Source organism: Phascolarctos cinereus, unplaced genomic scaffold (assembly GCF_003287225.1).
Source record: "Phascolarctos cinereus isolate Bilbo 61053 unplaced genomic scaffold, phaCin_HiC Scaffold_4;HRSCAF=312, whole genome shotgun sequence".
Lineage (NCBI taxonomy): Eukaryota > Metazoa > Chordata > Mammalia > Diprotodontia > Phascolarctidae > Phascolarctos > Phascolarctos cinereus.
This window is the reverse complement of record NW_027555847.1, coordinates 216,721,593-216,734,833: the sequence shown is the minus strand read 5'-3', so window position 1 is coordinate 216,734,833 and position 13,241 is coordinate 216,721,593. Positions and strand designations below refer to the sequence as shown.

Genomic DNA, 13,241 nt, shown 5'->3' with positions numbered 1-13,241 from the left:
GGTGGTATGTGTGTGTGTGCATTTAGAAGGGAGGGGTTTCGCCCCATACATTTTATCCTTAGATTTCTGCTGCGGGGCGAGTAGGGAAGGGTCAGCCATCCACTGCAGCCTCATCTCCTCACCCCACCACCCCCTTTGCGCACTGCGCTGAGAACGCAAAGGCAGCTGCACGGCTACTGAGGGCTAGATGCCCCTCTCGGATTCTTTAGAGTAGCGTACATGCGTGTATATGTGTGCATACATGAAATTATACATGGGGGAGGGGTTGTGAAGGATGGGGCCAGCTGATAATAATGGCGCAGGTTTCTGTATTTTAGGAGGCAAGGCGGGGTGAGATTAGCGTGAGTGAAGGATTTTCTTTCTTTTTTTTTCTTTGCGCAGAAGCTCCCGGCTTTTCAGAAGGCTTTGGCTGAAAGCGACAGCGACTGATCTCCTTATTTCCCTTTCCCTCCCCTCCCGGGTGCCGCAGGATTGCGGCTCGTACCAGAGCAGTGGGGAAGAGAAGGGCTGGGGGGGGGAAGTCAGGAGAACCCCGATTTAGGAAGAAGAGTGTCTCCCTTTCCTCCCAGCACCCCATGTCAACCCTGGCTTCTCGTTCCACTCACCCTCTTTCCTGGGTCCGGCCCCGTTCCCCACTTGCCCCCTTGCCTTTGCCCAAAGCCTGGCTGTGCTTTCTCTCTCTCTCTGTCTCTGTCTCTGTCTCTGTCTCTGTCTCTGTCTCTGTCTCTCTCTGTCTCTCTCTCTCTCTCTCTGTCTCTCTCTCTTTGCTTTGCAGCAGGGACCGCTGCACTGCTGGAGCCTGGGTTGCAAGACTGAATGCATTGCCGCAGCAGGAAACCAACCCCCACTACTTGTTGGTGGTTTGGTGCCTGGAATACTATAGGGAAGGGAAGGGAAGGCTAGTTGAGGGAGGGAGTGAGGGAGGGGAGAAGGAAGGGGGTGGGGTAAGAAAAGTAGGGGAGGGGAGGGGAGGCGGTGCATTGAGAGGGAGGGTGCCAATGGTATAACCACCTCCTCTGTAGCTTGCCCGATTTCACACACTCGCCTAGGCGCGGAGCAAACACAACCTCCGGAGACCTCTCCAGGAGTTAACCACCACCCTCCCTTTTTGGAAAAAAAATTTTTTTTTCCTGTCTGATCCAGTCTAGCCCCGGGGATTTAAAACCTTTTTCTCTTTTTGGCCAACGGGGAGGAGGAGAAGGAGGAGGACTTAAAACGGGCAGCGAAGGCTGCCATCTGGCGCTGCCCTTTTTCCCTCGGCGCTGTCTGTATTTCCCCACCTCAGGCTGAAAGGGGAGGGAGGCGAGAGGAGGAGGACCAAGAGAAGGAGGAGGAGAAGTGAGGGGGACGTTGTGGGGCGGTAGTGGTGTGGGAAAACGGGCATTCAGCGAGCAGGTCCCAGGCAGAGGCCGGCCCCGGCTGTTGGCAGACCGGCTGGGGGAGAGCCCGGAGCGTTTCGGAATACAGCCCAGCCCCAGCTCAGAACTGCGGTGTTTCGGGCGGGGAGGGGAAGTGTTTAGGGGGCTTTTCATCGTCTCTGCAAGTCGGAGGCGGGGAGTGTATAGTGGAGGGAGGAAGAAGGAAGGAGCTGGTGAGTCCCGGCTCAAGCAGACAGGTGATGGGCGTTTCAGCCGCGGCGGCGGCGGTGGTGCTCCGGTTCCATGCCTTGGGTTTCACTCGGGTCTGATCTAAGCAAATATGCAGAAGTACCGGCTGGTCTGCTCTTAAAGCCAAAAAAGCAGAGCTAGGGAGAGAGGGAGTGAGAGAGACGGCTGCAGCCCCAGATCCGGGAGCTACAAAAAATATATATAATAATAAACCCAACCCCCTTTCCTCCTCCCCTCCACCAGTTCCCCACCTCCCCCCCCCAGCGGCCGAGGAGGATCCCGGAGCGGCGCACACACACTCGCTCACACACACACACGCGCGCACACACACATACACACACACACGCGCGCACACACACCAGTGTCTTTCTCCCTGAGGGATGGTACTGAATTTCGCCGCCACTGGAGCCCGGCTGAAGCTCCTACACCGCAGCTCTGCGTTCCCACCGAGTCTAAAGTGCACCCGGACGCGATGAGGACCTGGGTTTGTGTTTTGCTCCTAGGGTTTGGATACCTGTCCTATGCCTTTCCCGAGGTAGGTACCCCCCACCCCATACCCACCTTCCTTATTCCCCTCGTTGCTTCCCCTGTGCTGCCTCTATTCCCTTTCCCTAGGATTCAGGTACCTGGGGGCGTCTTGGCTGGGGTGGCGAAAAACTCCCCCCAAATCCCTCTAGGCAGAGAGGCGGATCATTGGCAGGGAGTCGCACTGCATATCTTGCTCTGCAGATATTATTTAAAAATTGTGGTGGTGTATTTTTTTCCTCCCCCCCAAGCACGTTTTATTCTAGAAGCTCTCAAAGTATTTATTTTTGGTGAGTTTCCAGGATGTCGCGTTGCTTTACATTAGGGGGGGGAAGCTGGAGGGAAGGATTAAAATGCGGCTTGTCTGTGGAAAAGAAAAACTTGGGGGGATCTATAGACAAGAATAAGCAGGCAAGGCTCTTGTCTCTTTCCTGAGAACCCCTAAGCTGCCACCCCACATGGGGGGCTGCGGTAACGGGGTGTGAAAGAAAAGGGGTGTGTATAGACTTTGGGGGACGGGGTGTGAGGGGTGCTTAGGGGAGGAGGGTGTGAGAGGAGGAAGCTCCCTTGCCCCGGTTTCCCTACAGGTAGGGGCGGCTGTGGTCGGAGAGGGGTTGGACTAATAGAAACAGCACCAGGGTAGACGAGCCCCTCATGCAGGGGCACGGACTCAGTCCCGCCCGGGGCCTGGTTACAGGTGGCTGTTGGAAGCCGGCAAAGGCTGGCTGGGGGCTCGGGTGGCGGGCGCGGCTTTTTCTTCCCGGCTCTGTGCAGCTCCTTCCCAGCCAGAGATTCCCCATTCCACTCCCCCTGGGCCTTATGCCCGGGAGAATGACAGGGGCCCTTAGTGGAACACTTATTAATGATTTTCCAAAAACCGAAACGTCCTCTTCGCTGAAAGCTCCTACGTGGGAATTTTACAATGAAGCCCCTAGGGTGACCCTTTTTAAATAAAGGGCTTTGCTGAGGAAAAGAGTAGGTGTGGAGAGTAAGAGCAGGGACCTTGGCCTGGTGGGTGCTCCCTCCCTACTCCCCCCCTTTTTTTTTGCTGGGGGAAGATAGTGGATATTAACCCCCAACCATCTTGATATCTTTTATTGGTCAATTTATTTAAGTAAACCTTGTCAATTCTTAAGGCCCGGCTGGGTTGGTGAGAAGGAGGTGGTGCAGGGGGTGGGGTGGGGGTGCTATGTGAGAAAAGATGGGGGTTGGGGCTGGGAGGGGGCGTGGAGACAAGTGTGTGGGGGAGATCTCTCCTCTTAGGGTAAGATTAAGGATTCCAGGGCGAGAAACTTAAACTGCTCTTCTTATTAAAGTGTTAAAAAAAAAAACTGCCTGTGGCTTTCGGTTACCCATCCGTGACGCATTTCAACTTGTTCTTTCTGGATGTTAATTTCTCTATTTTAAACCCTAAACACACTGGGGCCACCGAGACTCTTCAGCCCCCACTGTTCTTCCTGCAGTTGACACCCCAGATCCCAGTAGTCAGAGCTGGGGCTTTTGTTCCACATTAAGAGGTGGGGGGTGGTGATGGTGGTGGTGTTTAAAAGGAGTCTGCATTCTTAGGTGGGTGGACCAGTGTAAGGGAGGGCCAAAAAGTCCTTTTAATGGGGGTGGGTTATTATACACCACCGAAATCCCCTACGTTTCCCTTTCTTCCCTGTTAAAATAAGCCGGGGTGTAATGTGGTATTAAGATTTAGATGGGGCGTTCGGCCTGCACAACCGGTTGCAGGAATTAATGGGCTGCTTGTAAGGGCGCTGTGCATATCCGCTACGTGAATTTTATTTCTTAAAGTGGGTTTAGGCAGTGGGGGAGAACTGGAAGCGAAGGAGAAATAGACAAGTGCCCAGCAAAGCCATACTGAACGGTAATCCACTGGGCTAGAAGGCTGCCACTGCCCAAACGCTGGCACGCACACGCCCACAAGCCCTACTGCTTCTAGGTGCCACCCGCTTTGGCGAAGGCTTTCCTTAGCCCGGCAGAGCACTGATAAGGTGTTTGGGTCTGATTCCCAGGAAGCCGAAATCCCCCGGGAGGTGATCGAGAGACTGGCTCACAGTGAGATTAACAGCATCCGCGACCTGCAGCGCCTCCTGGAGATAGATTCCGTAGGTAAATTAATTTCTCTTTTCCTTTGCTTTGCCAGGAAAAAAAAAAAAGAAGGGAGGCCTGAGGGAAGGTGGTGAGTGGGCGGGACGCACCCCCCCCCTCCCAGCTGCGAACACGCGTGTGCTTGCTTATGGCAGGGATTGCACGGCTCTCGCCCGGGTCTCCCAACCGGAGTAGGCAACTCAGACCGAAAGGTCAGAATCCAATCCGGGAGCTATAAAAACATGCCGATGAGTCAGGAGTTTCTTCCCCAGTCACTACTTTCTCTCCCAGGCTGCTTGGACTTCAGTGACTTGTCCGCCCAGGGCTCCTTCCTCAAAAGGAGGATTGTTTTTTTTTTTCTTTAAGGAAAATGTAGTCAGTGTCAATAGAAGTTCAGTTAAATAGAGAAGAATTGATGCTGTGGCTCCCGAAGGCTTGTACTCTCCCTTCAGACCTCGGTAATGAAGGTTTTTTGGAGGAGAAAGGGGGAGGGTCATAGCACATGAGGGTGATTTCACCCGCCAGCCGCAATCCAGTTCACGGCTTCTCGAGGAGCAGTATTAAGGAAACCAGCCGTCAAAACATGACCCCCCACGCTAGAACAGTAAATTTACGGGCACTCATTCAAAGGGCCAGAAGAGAGTAGTTTTCCCCTCCACTGGGTTTGCAAACACGCTTCTAGAGATGAGATGCCGGCCAGTCAGCGACCTCTCTGTGGAACAAATCTGTGAACTAGTCGATTCCTATAGCACATACACCTTGTTTGTTGCTGCAATTCAAGGTGGGATGGCCTGGGGGTGGGGGGAGGCGGTGCAGCCGCTGCGGCGGCAGTGGGGAGTAGTTACCCCTTGTTAAAGTGCTCTTTGTAATCACAGCAAGCTGTTGCCATATTACTGATTGTGGGTCTGGCCTTTGTGGTTTAAACAAATGCAGCTTTGTCCCTTTCTCTACCCTCCTTTTCTTAGCACATTTAAAAAGGCATGCAGCCACATCTGCTGTTTTTCGGGCTATTTTCAGATCTCCCTCAGAGTTTCTCTAGTCCATAGAATCCCTTAATTGTTGTTGTTACTGTTGTTTGTAAGGCTTACTTCTGGAAGTTGCAAGGAGCCCTGTGGAAAAGTTGCCTCAAACTCAGGCAGTTTCTACAGCCAACTTTTCTTTTTTTTTACCCTGCGAAGGAGAGCTAGGATGGGAGTAGGGGTGTGTGTGGGACTTGGTGGGGTGGGGGTGGGGACGGTGAGCTCCTTACCTTGATGGGGAGGGGTCTCTTGATCACTGTATTGGAACGTAGCTTCAGCCTTAGCGGTGAATTACTGAAGGGTGGTTAGTGCTTATTTAATGCAGCCTGGTTTGGGTCCTGAAATGTGGTTGAACTAGGCCATACTTTGTTGCCGGGTCTTTGAAAAAGCCTCTTCCTTCTTAGGCACTCCAGAAAATAGGCTGTTCACCATGCTTCTTTGGTTTGGGGAATTTGGTTGTTCAGAATACATTCTTCCTTACTGGGGAAAAAAGAGTGATTCCTGACTCAGCCTCTCTCTGAAGCTAGAGGACACTTTAAGTTATTTATGCATATGTAGTGGCAGATACTGGTCAGAAGGCTACAAGTGAGTGAATTGCAAAGTCTAGTATTTGACTTTATTCTGTTCCTGCAAACTATTCTGAGAACATTGAGGGAGGAAAAATGAGCATAATCATATGGTGCACTCATTTGGAAATTTGTACTTAATTATGGGAGTGGAGAGGCCTAAACTATTTCATTTCATGCCAAGACCATTTTTATAGTAAGAAAGATGGCTTCTGGAGTTTCTTGACCCAGGAAATCCCTTGGCTGATCCTTATCACTGCTGAGGTAGAATTTCTCTTAACACTTGAAAGAGAAATTTAGCTTGATTCCACTCCCTGATTTGTAACAAGTATTGAACTTGGATGTCTTTGTTTCATTCAATTGAACTGGAGTCTCAGTTGGTATTTTGGTGGTGCTGTGCTTTTGGAGAGAAAGGAGACCACAGGGAGTTTGTATGACTTTGATTTCTTTCCATTTAAGGTAGGATATTTTTTCATCTTTTGGCGGGGGTGGACTACCATTTTGGAAGAGAATAGAAGCAGCAGGGAAATAGACCATTCTCATTTCCTACTTAGACCATTCTTATTCTCTGCTGCACATCCCTTCATCCCCCCCACCCATTAACACCTTTTAAAATCTAAGCTCAGCCTGTTAAATTGATAGGTTTTTGCATTGCTCTGAGGTGACTAGCCTCACACCTGGAGGAGTAAGAATGAAGGATACTTTGAGGAATCACCAGTCTGCCTACCTGGGATGCTTTACTTTAAGCCCTCTCTGTATACTAGGATGGGGGGGGGGAAGAGCACAGGCCTTAGCTACTCAGATGATGGAGGATCTGGGAATGCTGTCCAATTTTTAAAAGGTGTTATTTTGAAAGGATTAATTTTGGACCTCTCACTAGAGTCTAGCAGAAGATAATTTTAAGGAGGCCCTTCTTTCTATGTCCCTTAATTGTGAAAAGTAATCTCGTTAGAGGAAAGTAATCTGGTTCTTGGGATACCTTTCATGAGAAGGATATTTGGAATTCTCCTTGCTTCTGAGCTGTTCATAGGATCATAGATTTAGTGCTGGAAGAGAACTCTTAATGGTCTGAATCAGGGGTGGGGACCCTTCGACCTCGAGGGTGCAGGTGGCCTTCTAGGTCCTTGGGTGTGGCTTTTTGATTGAGTTCAAGTTTTGCAGAACAAATTAAGGGATTTGTTCTGTGAAGTTTGCATTCAGTTGAGGCCGAACTTGAGGACCTAGAGGGCCACTTGTGACCTTGAGGCCCAAGGTTCCCCACCCCTCTTCTAAATAGTCCTTATGTTACATATTACTAAACTGAGGCCTAGGGAGATGGGGAGCCCAAATCACAGAGATAGTTAACTGAGGGCATAGGTACTCTGTCCCCAAAGCCTGTGTTTTCTATTGTATTGTGTTGGCTCATGGTATTGCCCCTCTGGGACAACCTTCATAGAACTCTGGGAATTAGAAGTAGAAAGCGATCCTTAAGAGATGATTAGTGTAACTCCTTCATTATTATTATTATTATTGTTATTTTTAATTTTAATTTTTTGCTTGTAGGCAATTGGGGTTAAGTGACTTGCCCAGGGTCACACAGCTAGTGAGTGTTAAGTGTGTAGTCTGAGGCTGGATTTGAACTCAGGTCCTCCTGACTTCAGGGCCGGTGCTCTATCTACTGTGCCACCTAGCTGCCCCCCATGATTATTATTTTTAAAAATTTATTTTTTGAGGCGCAAATGAGGTTAAGTGACTTGCCCAGGGTCACACAGCTAGTAGGGGTCAAATGTCTCAGGATGGATTTTGAGCTCAGGTCCTCCTCACTCACTCACTGTATCACCAACTTCCCCACTCCATTATTGTAGAGGTGAAATGACTTACCCATGCTCACACAGAGGCAGTAAAGTAGCAGAGGGAGTTGGCATTCAAACCCCAGTCTTCTGAATAGAATACAAAACCAATTATCTTGGTACTACACCAGATTTTCATCCTGTGAAGACAATAGGTCCGTTGGGAGGTGGTAGATGCCTTAGGATTTCTGTGCTTTTGAAGGGGTCACTGTGAGAGACAGTCCAATGGTTAATGTTGTTGGGCAGTAAAGAACCAGGAGAGAGAGGGATCATTCAAGCAATAACTTAAATGCAGGTGATGTGACAACTTTTGTAGACCTTGCTTGATCACAAAACTGTAGGAAAACTTCCAAAGGCTTTTTTTTTTTAAAGTAAGTTGGGAGTTATGACAAGTACTGCTGACCTTCAGCGGAGTGTTTTGGTTTTTGCATTTGATTCCAACAGGGCTAGAACAGGCCTAGAAGGGTATCCACAGGTAGCTTGGAGATTGGTTGCTTTAGTAGTTGATTATTCATTGGGGGATTATGTGTGGGTTTATTCCTGCTGTTAAATTCATTTCAGTCAAGAGTTTCAACTTCCTTCCTCACCAAAATATTTTACCAGAGGCTGATTAAAAGGAAAAAAAAGGATAAGGTGGGCACCAGAAAGGATTGTCCTTGAAAGAGCAATGCTGTTCAGCACAAATGGGACCTTAGTTTTAGAGACAGAAGGGACTTCATGCATCTCCCATTAGGCTCCAACCCCCTCATTTTGCTGATGAGGAAACTGAGTTCAGGGAAAGTTATGGCTTCCCCAGCTGACCCTTATGTGCCCAGAGAGTAGTACCTCATTTGTACTTTTCAGTGGTAGCCAGGTGGTAAAGGTCCAGGAGTTAGGAAGACTGGCCTCAGATACTTATTAGCTATGTGATCCTAGGCAAGTCTCTGAATCTTTTCTTTGTTTTTCCCCAACTGTGAAATGGGGATAATAATAGTACCTCCCTCCCTCAGAATTGTTTCGAGAAACAGATGAAATATTTGTAAAGTGCTTAGCACAGTACCTGGCACATTGTAGATGCCATATAAATACTGGTTATTATTATTATTATCCCAATGAGATATTTGTAAAGTGCTTCCTGTAGTACGTGGCACATAGTAGGTACTATATAAAAATGCTAGTTATTATTTTTATTATTATCCCAATGAGATGATAGTTATAAAGTACTTAGAAAGTGCCTGGTACATGGTACTTAATAAATGCTTCTTCCCTTCCCCTTACTTGTTCCCACTCTGGTACATAGGTGCTTAACATGCTTAATTGATTATCTAAGGTCATATAGGTAGAAGGTGGCAGAGCTCTACCTTACCAGGGCCTAATAGGGCTTTGAAATCTTATCCTTTGTTCTTGATTTCTTGGAGGTTGGGCTATAGCTTTAGTTTTGATAAGGCGAGGAACTGACTACAATTTGGGGTGAACTTTGGGTTTGCTAACAGCATTTGAAAGCCATCAAACTCTGGCCTGTGTGAGTTTTATTTATTTATTTAAAATACATAAATGATAGTCTTGAATTTTAGGGCACATTTGCTATGATTAATTAAACCGAACAATATTATTGTTGCTGTCTCAGATCTGGGTTTTCCCCTAGTCAGATTGGCACAGTTCCAGCATGTCCTGGTGACGCTAATCCAATAAATATCCCCATTCAGCCCCATTAATGTACTGCCCTGGACTAATTGCTGAGAATTTCTACCCATCATTTCCATGTTGTTAGTACATCAGTGCAAAAAAGATTAAAGCAGAGCTACTTGATTAACTGTCTTGAAAACAGTTTAAAAAGTGATTCAGAGGAGAGCTTTGCCCGACTGAAAGTTGTTCTGACTTTGCTCCATGACACATCCTGAAAGTTCATGTGGGTGAAGTTGCCTCTCTGGATCTGTGAGTCAAGATATCTTTTCCCTGGCTCGACAACAATCAGGCACTACTCAATTTGGGTTCTTGGCCACCCATCTTGTTGACTAGTGATGTTTCTGCTGGCCTGAGTTATTCCTGGGCAGGTAAGAGCTGTGTCACATTGGAAACACTTTCTGCCCTTCATAATTGAGAGAAAGCTTTCCCCATAGTAAAGTCCTTTCTGATCTTAAAGAACATTGCTAAACAAGATTTTTTTTTGTTTGCCCACGTGTATTGAAGTTAGTACGAGAAATTGAGTAAAAGCTTATCCAGGAAGTTGATAGAGATACTTTAACTAGGTAGTATTGTAAAGAAGATTTGGCGTTGGCAACATGGCTGCCATAAGAGGATGACTCAGAAATGTCCCTTGTGTTAAGAAAGGATTGCTTCTTAAATGATTGGTTGATAAGAAATAACTTTTGCATCAACAGAGTCAACATGAATTCTGATCTGATTACTTTAGGTCTTTAGAAAACTGCCTATATTGGAAAGACAAGGTTAGGCAAAAAAAAAAGTACAAAATCTAGTATTTTCAGTTTCCATGAACATTATACAGGCTTTTATTTTTGTCTAATGCAAGTGTCAGATTTGAATGGACTGGAGAGGCCAATGAAGAATCATAGAATTTGAGAACCATAAAAAGTTTGTAGACTTAGTCTAAGACTTTTTTACAGATAAGAAAATTGAAGCCCAGAGAAATAAAGTGGCATAAGTAGTGCTGTGTTATGGTAGAACCAAAATCCTGTCTCTGGACTCTCTAGGTCTGGGTTAGCCTAATGGTCATCTTTTTCTTTATACTCTCACCTTTTGGTCTTAAAGTTCTATGGGTTGGCCAAGATACTTATAGATGCCAATAAATACCAATTAATGCCTCTGTGATCATGAAACTGAAAAAATTCTAACTTCTTTAACAGGAAAAAAGTCAGTGATATCATTTCATGACTTCTTTTGCCCTAGGGCATGTGTTACCAGTGAGATAACTATTCAGGTGTCTTATGACATTACGTTTTCAGTTGCCGGAGGCTGAAGCGAGTTGTTACACAAGAGCACATAGTTGTATATTGTTCATTGAAGGAGTTTTGGGGGTGTGGAAGAGAGACTTGGAGGATTCACATGGCATTTGGTGCAGGTCTTAAGGCAAATAAAGTATGAAATAGGCTTTCAGCTGCTTATGTTGCAGAAGTTAGGACAGTTCAAAAGTTAATTCAGAAGGGTAGAAACACTTACAGCCAGCATGCAGTGCAACTGATATTTTTTTGCAAGGGGCAAGCTACCCACCTGCATTTTAAAAAATGTATTCCTATTATCTTTGCAGACATTAGTAAAACCTATAAAACCTATAACCATCCCCATGTGTCACAAAAGGCACTATGATCCTTGTGTAGCGTGTAGAAGAATTTTGTCAACTGCATTGAGTTGATTTTTATTGCTTTTGGCTTGGTTTTTTATTTTCTCTGCATATGTTCATAATTTTTAATTTAATGATATCTTTGTATATCACCCTCATTTATGAATGTACCTGTTCCCTTCCCCTTCCTTCCCTTTAACAAAGAATAAAAGAGACAGAAAAAAAGCAGTTCAGCATACCTAATCAGCACGTTCAGCAAGACCTAGTGTATATGCAACATCCTACATCAATAGTCTCTCACCTGCAAAGAAAGGGATGGGGGATGTATTTTCTGATTTTTTTTCCACTTCAGGTCAATTTGCTTTAACCCCCCCCCCAAAAAAAACCCCTCATTTTTCTTACATGTCTTTAAGGAAATGGTTCTACTTAGCAGAACCTAATCGTGGAGTAGTTATTGGGTTATTTTATGATAAATTAAATGCCAATATTTCTCTCTTTGGTTTTGTTTTTCTCATGTCCCTTCAACCCATGTGATAGGATTAGTTAGGGAACAAGACAAGTTTAGATCCTGTCCACGAGCCTGGAGTAGCTTCTGATGTCCTTTGGAAGATTAGGACACCCTATTAGGGATATTTTCCACAATTGAGAGACAAAAAGAAAACCCAAACTTGTTGCTTCTTGTTCTTGAATTAGTAGTGATTTGCAGAATGCCAGATGGTAGGAGGGTCATAGAGGGTCCCATAGAGGGTCATGATACCATATCTTGTGGGATGGATGTCTATTGGATCTCTTCAGGACTTGTGTAGTGGCCACAGACCATCCCCTTATTTTGCTTGCCTCATCTAGGCTCAATTAGAAGGCCCCTCTGAATTGCTGAAGGTAGAAATTAGAAATAGATCAAAGAAATTTTCCTGCCTATGTAGTTCACTCACAGGACTCCTTGAATATTGGGTAGGCCAATTCATATTGTAATTTGGCGAGAGCAGTTAGGAACTGGATTCTAGTGAGATTCTTTTGTCTTCTGTGCAAATAGGTTGGATCACTGTGAAATCCATTTTTCAGTCTTCCATCTTGACAAGTCGTATTTGCAAATATCAGTTGATCATCTTGTTGATTATTGTTCTTTCACTTGGAGGTGTAGATAGTTAAGATATGTCTCTGTGTTACTGATTTCGTCCACCGGGAGCTGACCGTGGTCACTCACTGTATGCCAGGAGGGAGTCTTGGAGCCAAGAGGCTCAGTTAGAAACACAGCTGCCTATACCGCAGGTGCTATTTTTAGCTCAATCCAGGCATGGTCAGACTTAGTCCCTTGTTCAAGCTGGTCACTTTTCCTTTCTGTTTTTTCCTTAGGATACGAGGATGTTTCAGAAACAAAGCTGAAAGCTCATATGGTCCATGCTCCCAAACATGTGCAGGAAAAGCATCCTGTACCCATTAGAAGAAAAAGAAGTATTGGTAAGAAACAACAAGGACTTGGTTCCCCCCCCAATAGTAAAAATAACAACTAACATTTATTTATATAGCAATATGAGGTATCCCCAAAGTTTTAACACTATTTAGGCTTTTATTAGACTAAATGAGCTTAAAGAGCTTTTGAAGCTTAAAATGACCCTAAGACTTCTGGGATACCCTGTATAAAGTTTGCAAAATGTTTTAAATATAAAATGAGGGTGCCCCTAATGGGCAGATTGTTGATAAGGGGGGTAGTATTGAAAGAGGCAGGAAGAGATAATGGAAAAGGAAGAACTCTGAACCTGGGGATCAGGATACCTTGGTTCTAAAGGTGAAGTAGGAAGAACAGAGGATTTGGAGTTCATGTTCTGACTTCTAATCCTAACTTCTACTCATTGTGTGACTTTGAGGAAATTAAGTGACTCAGGGGTTAGGGTGCTGGGCCTAGAGTCAGGAAGACCTGAGTTCAAATCCAGCCTCAGACACTTACTATCTGTGTGACCCCGGGCAAGTTACATAACCTCTGTTTGCTTCAGCTTCTCCAATTGTAAAGTTAGGGGGCAGGAAGAGGGGAAAGGTGGCAGATAACATCATTACCTACTTCCCAGGGTTGTTTGAGGGTCAATCAAATGAGATTTGTAAAGTGCTTAACAGGATACCTAGCACTAAGTAGGTGCTATATAAATGCTTTCCTTCTCCTTGGTTAAGTCAGTTCACCTCACTGGGTTCTCCGGTTTCCTCATCTCTCAAATCTGAAGGTTTTTGTACATAACTTCCCAAAGTCCTTTCCAGCCCTAAATCTTATGATTCTAGAATCTTGTCTCTACTACTAATTTTGTGACCAGGTCAGATTAGAAGGGGCCTATGTG

The 13,241-nt window shown here is 45.8% G+C and overlaps 1 protein-coding gene across 2 annotated transcripts in view; it reads left to right on the top strand.

Annotated features, from left to right (window-relative positions):
* The first annotated feature begins 1,030 nt into the window (after positions 1-1,030).
* The window catches only part of PDGFA (platelet derived growth factor subunit A), a 37,444-nt gene continuing 25,233 nt past the window's right edge, over positions 1,031-13,241 (top strand). For both annotated transcript variants that reach the window (XM_020977315.2, XM_020977314.2), the window contains exons 1-3: positions 1,031-2,142; positions 4,151-4,247; positions 12,271-12,375. In XM_020977315.2, the coding sequence (XP_020832974.1) occupies positions 2,080-2,142; positions 4,151-4,247; positions 12,271-12,375 (265 nt within the window). In that variant the 5' untranslated portion in view covers positions 1,031-2,079. The remainder of the gene's footprint in view (positions 2,143-4,150; positions 4,248-12,270; positions 12,376-13,241) is intronic.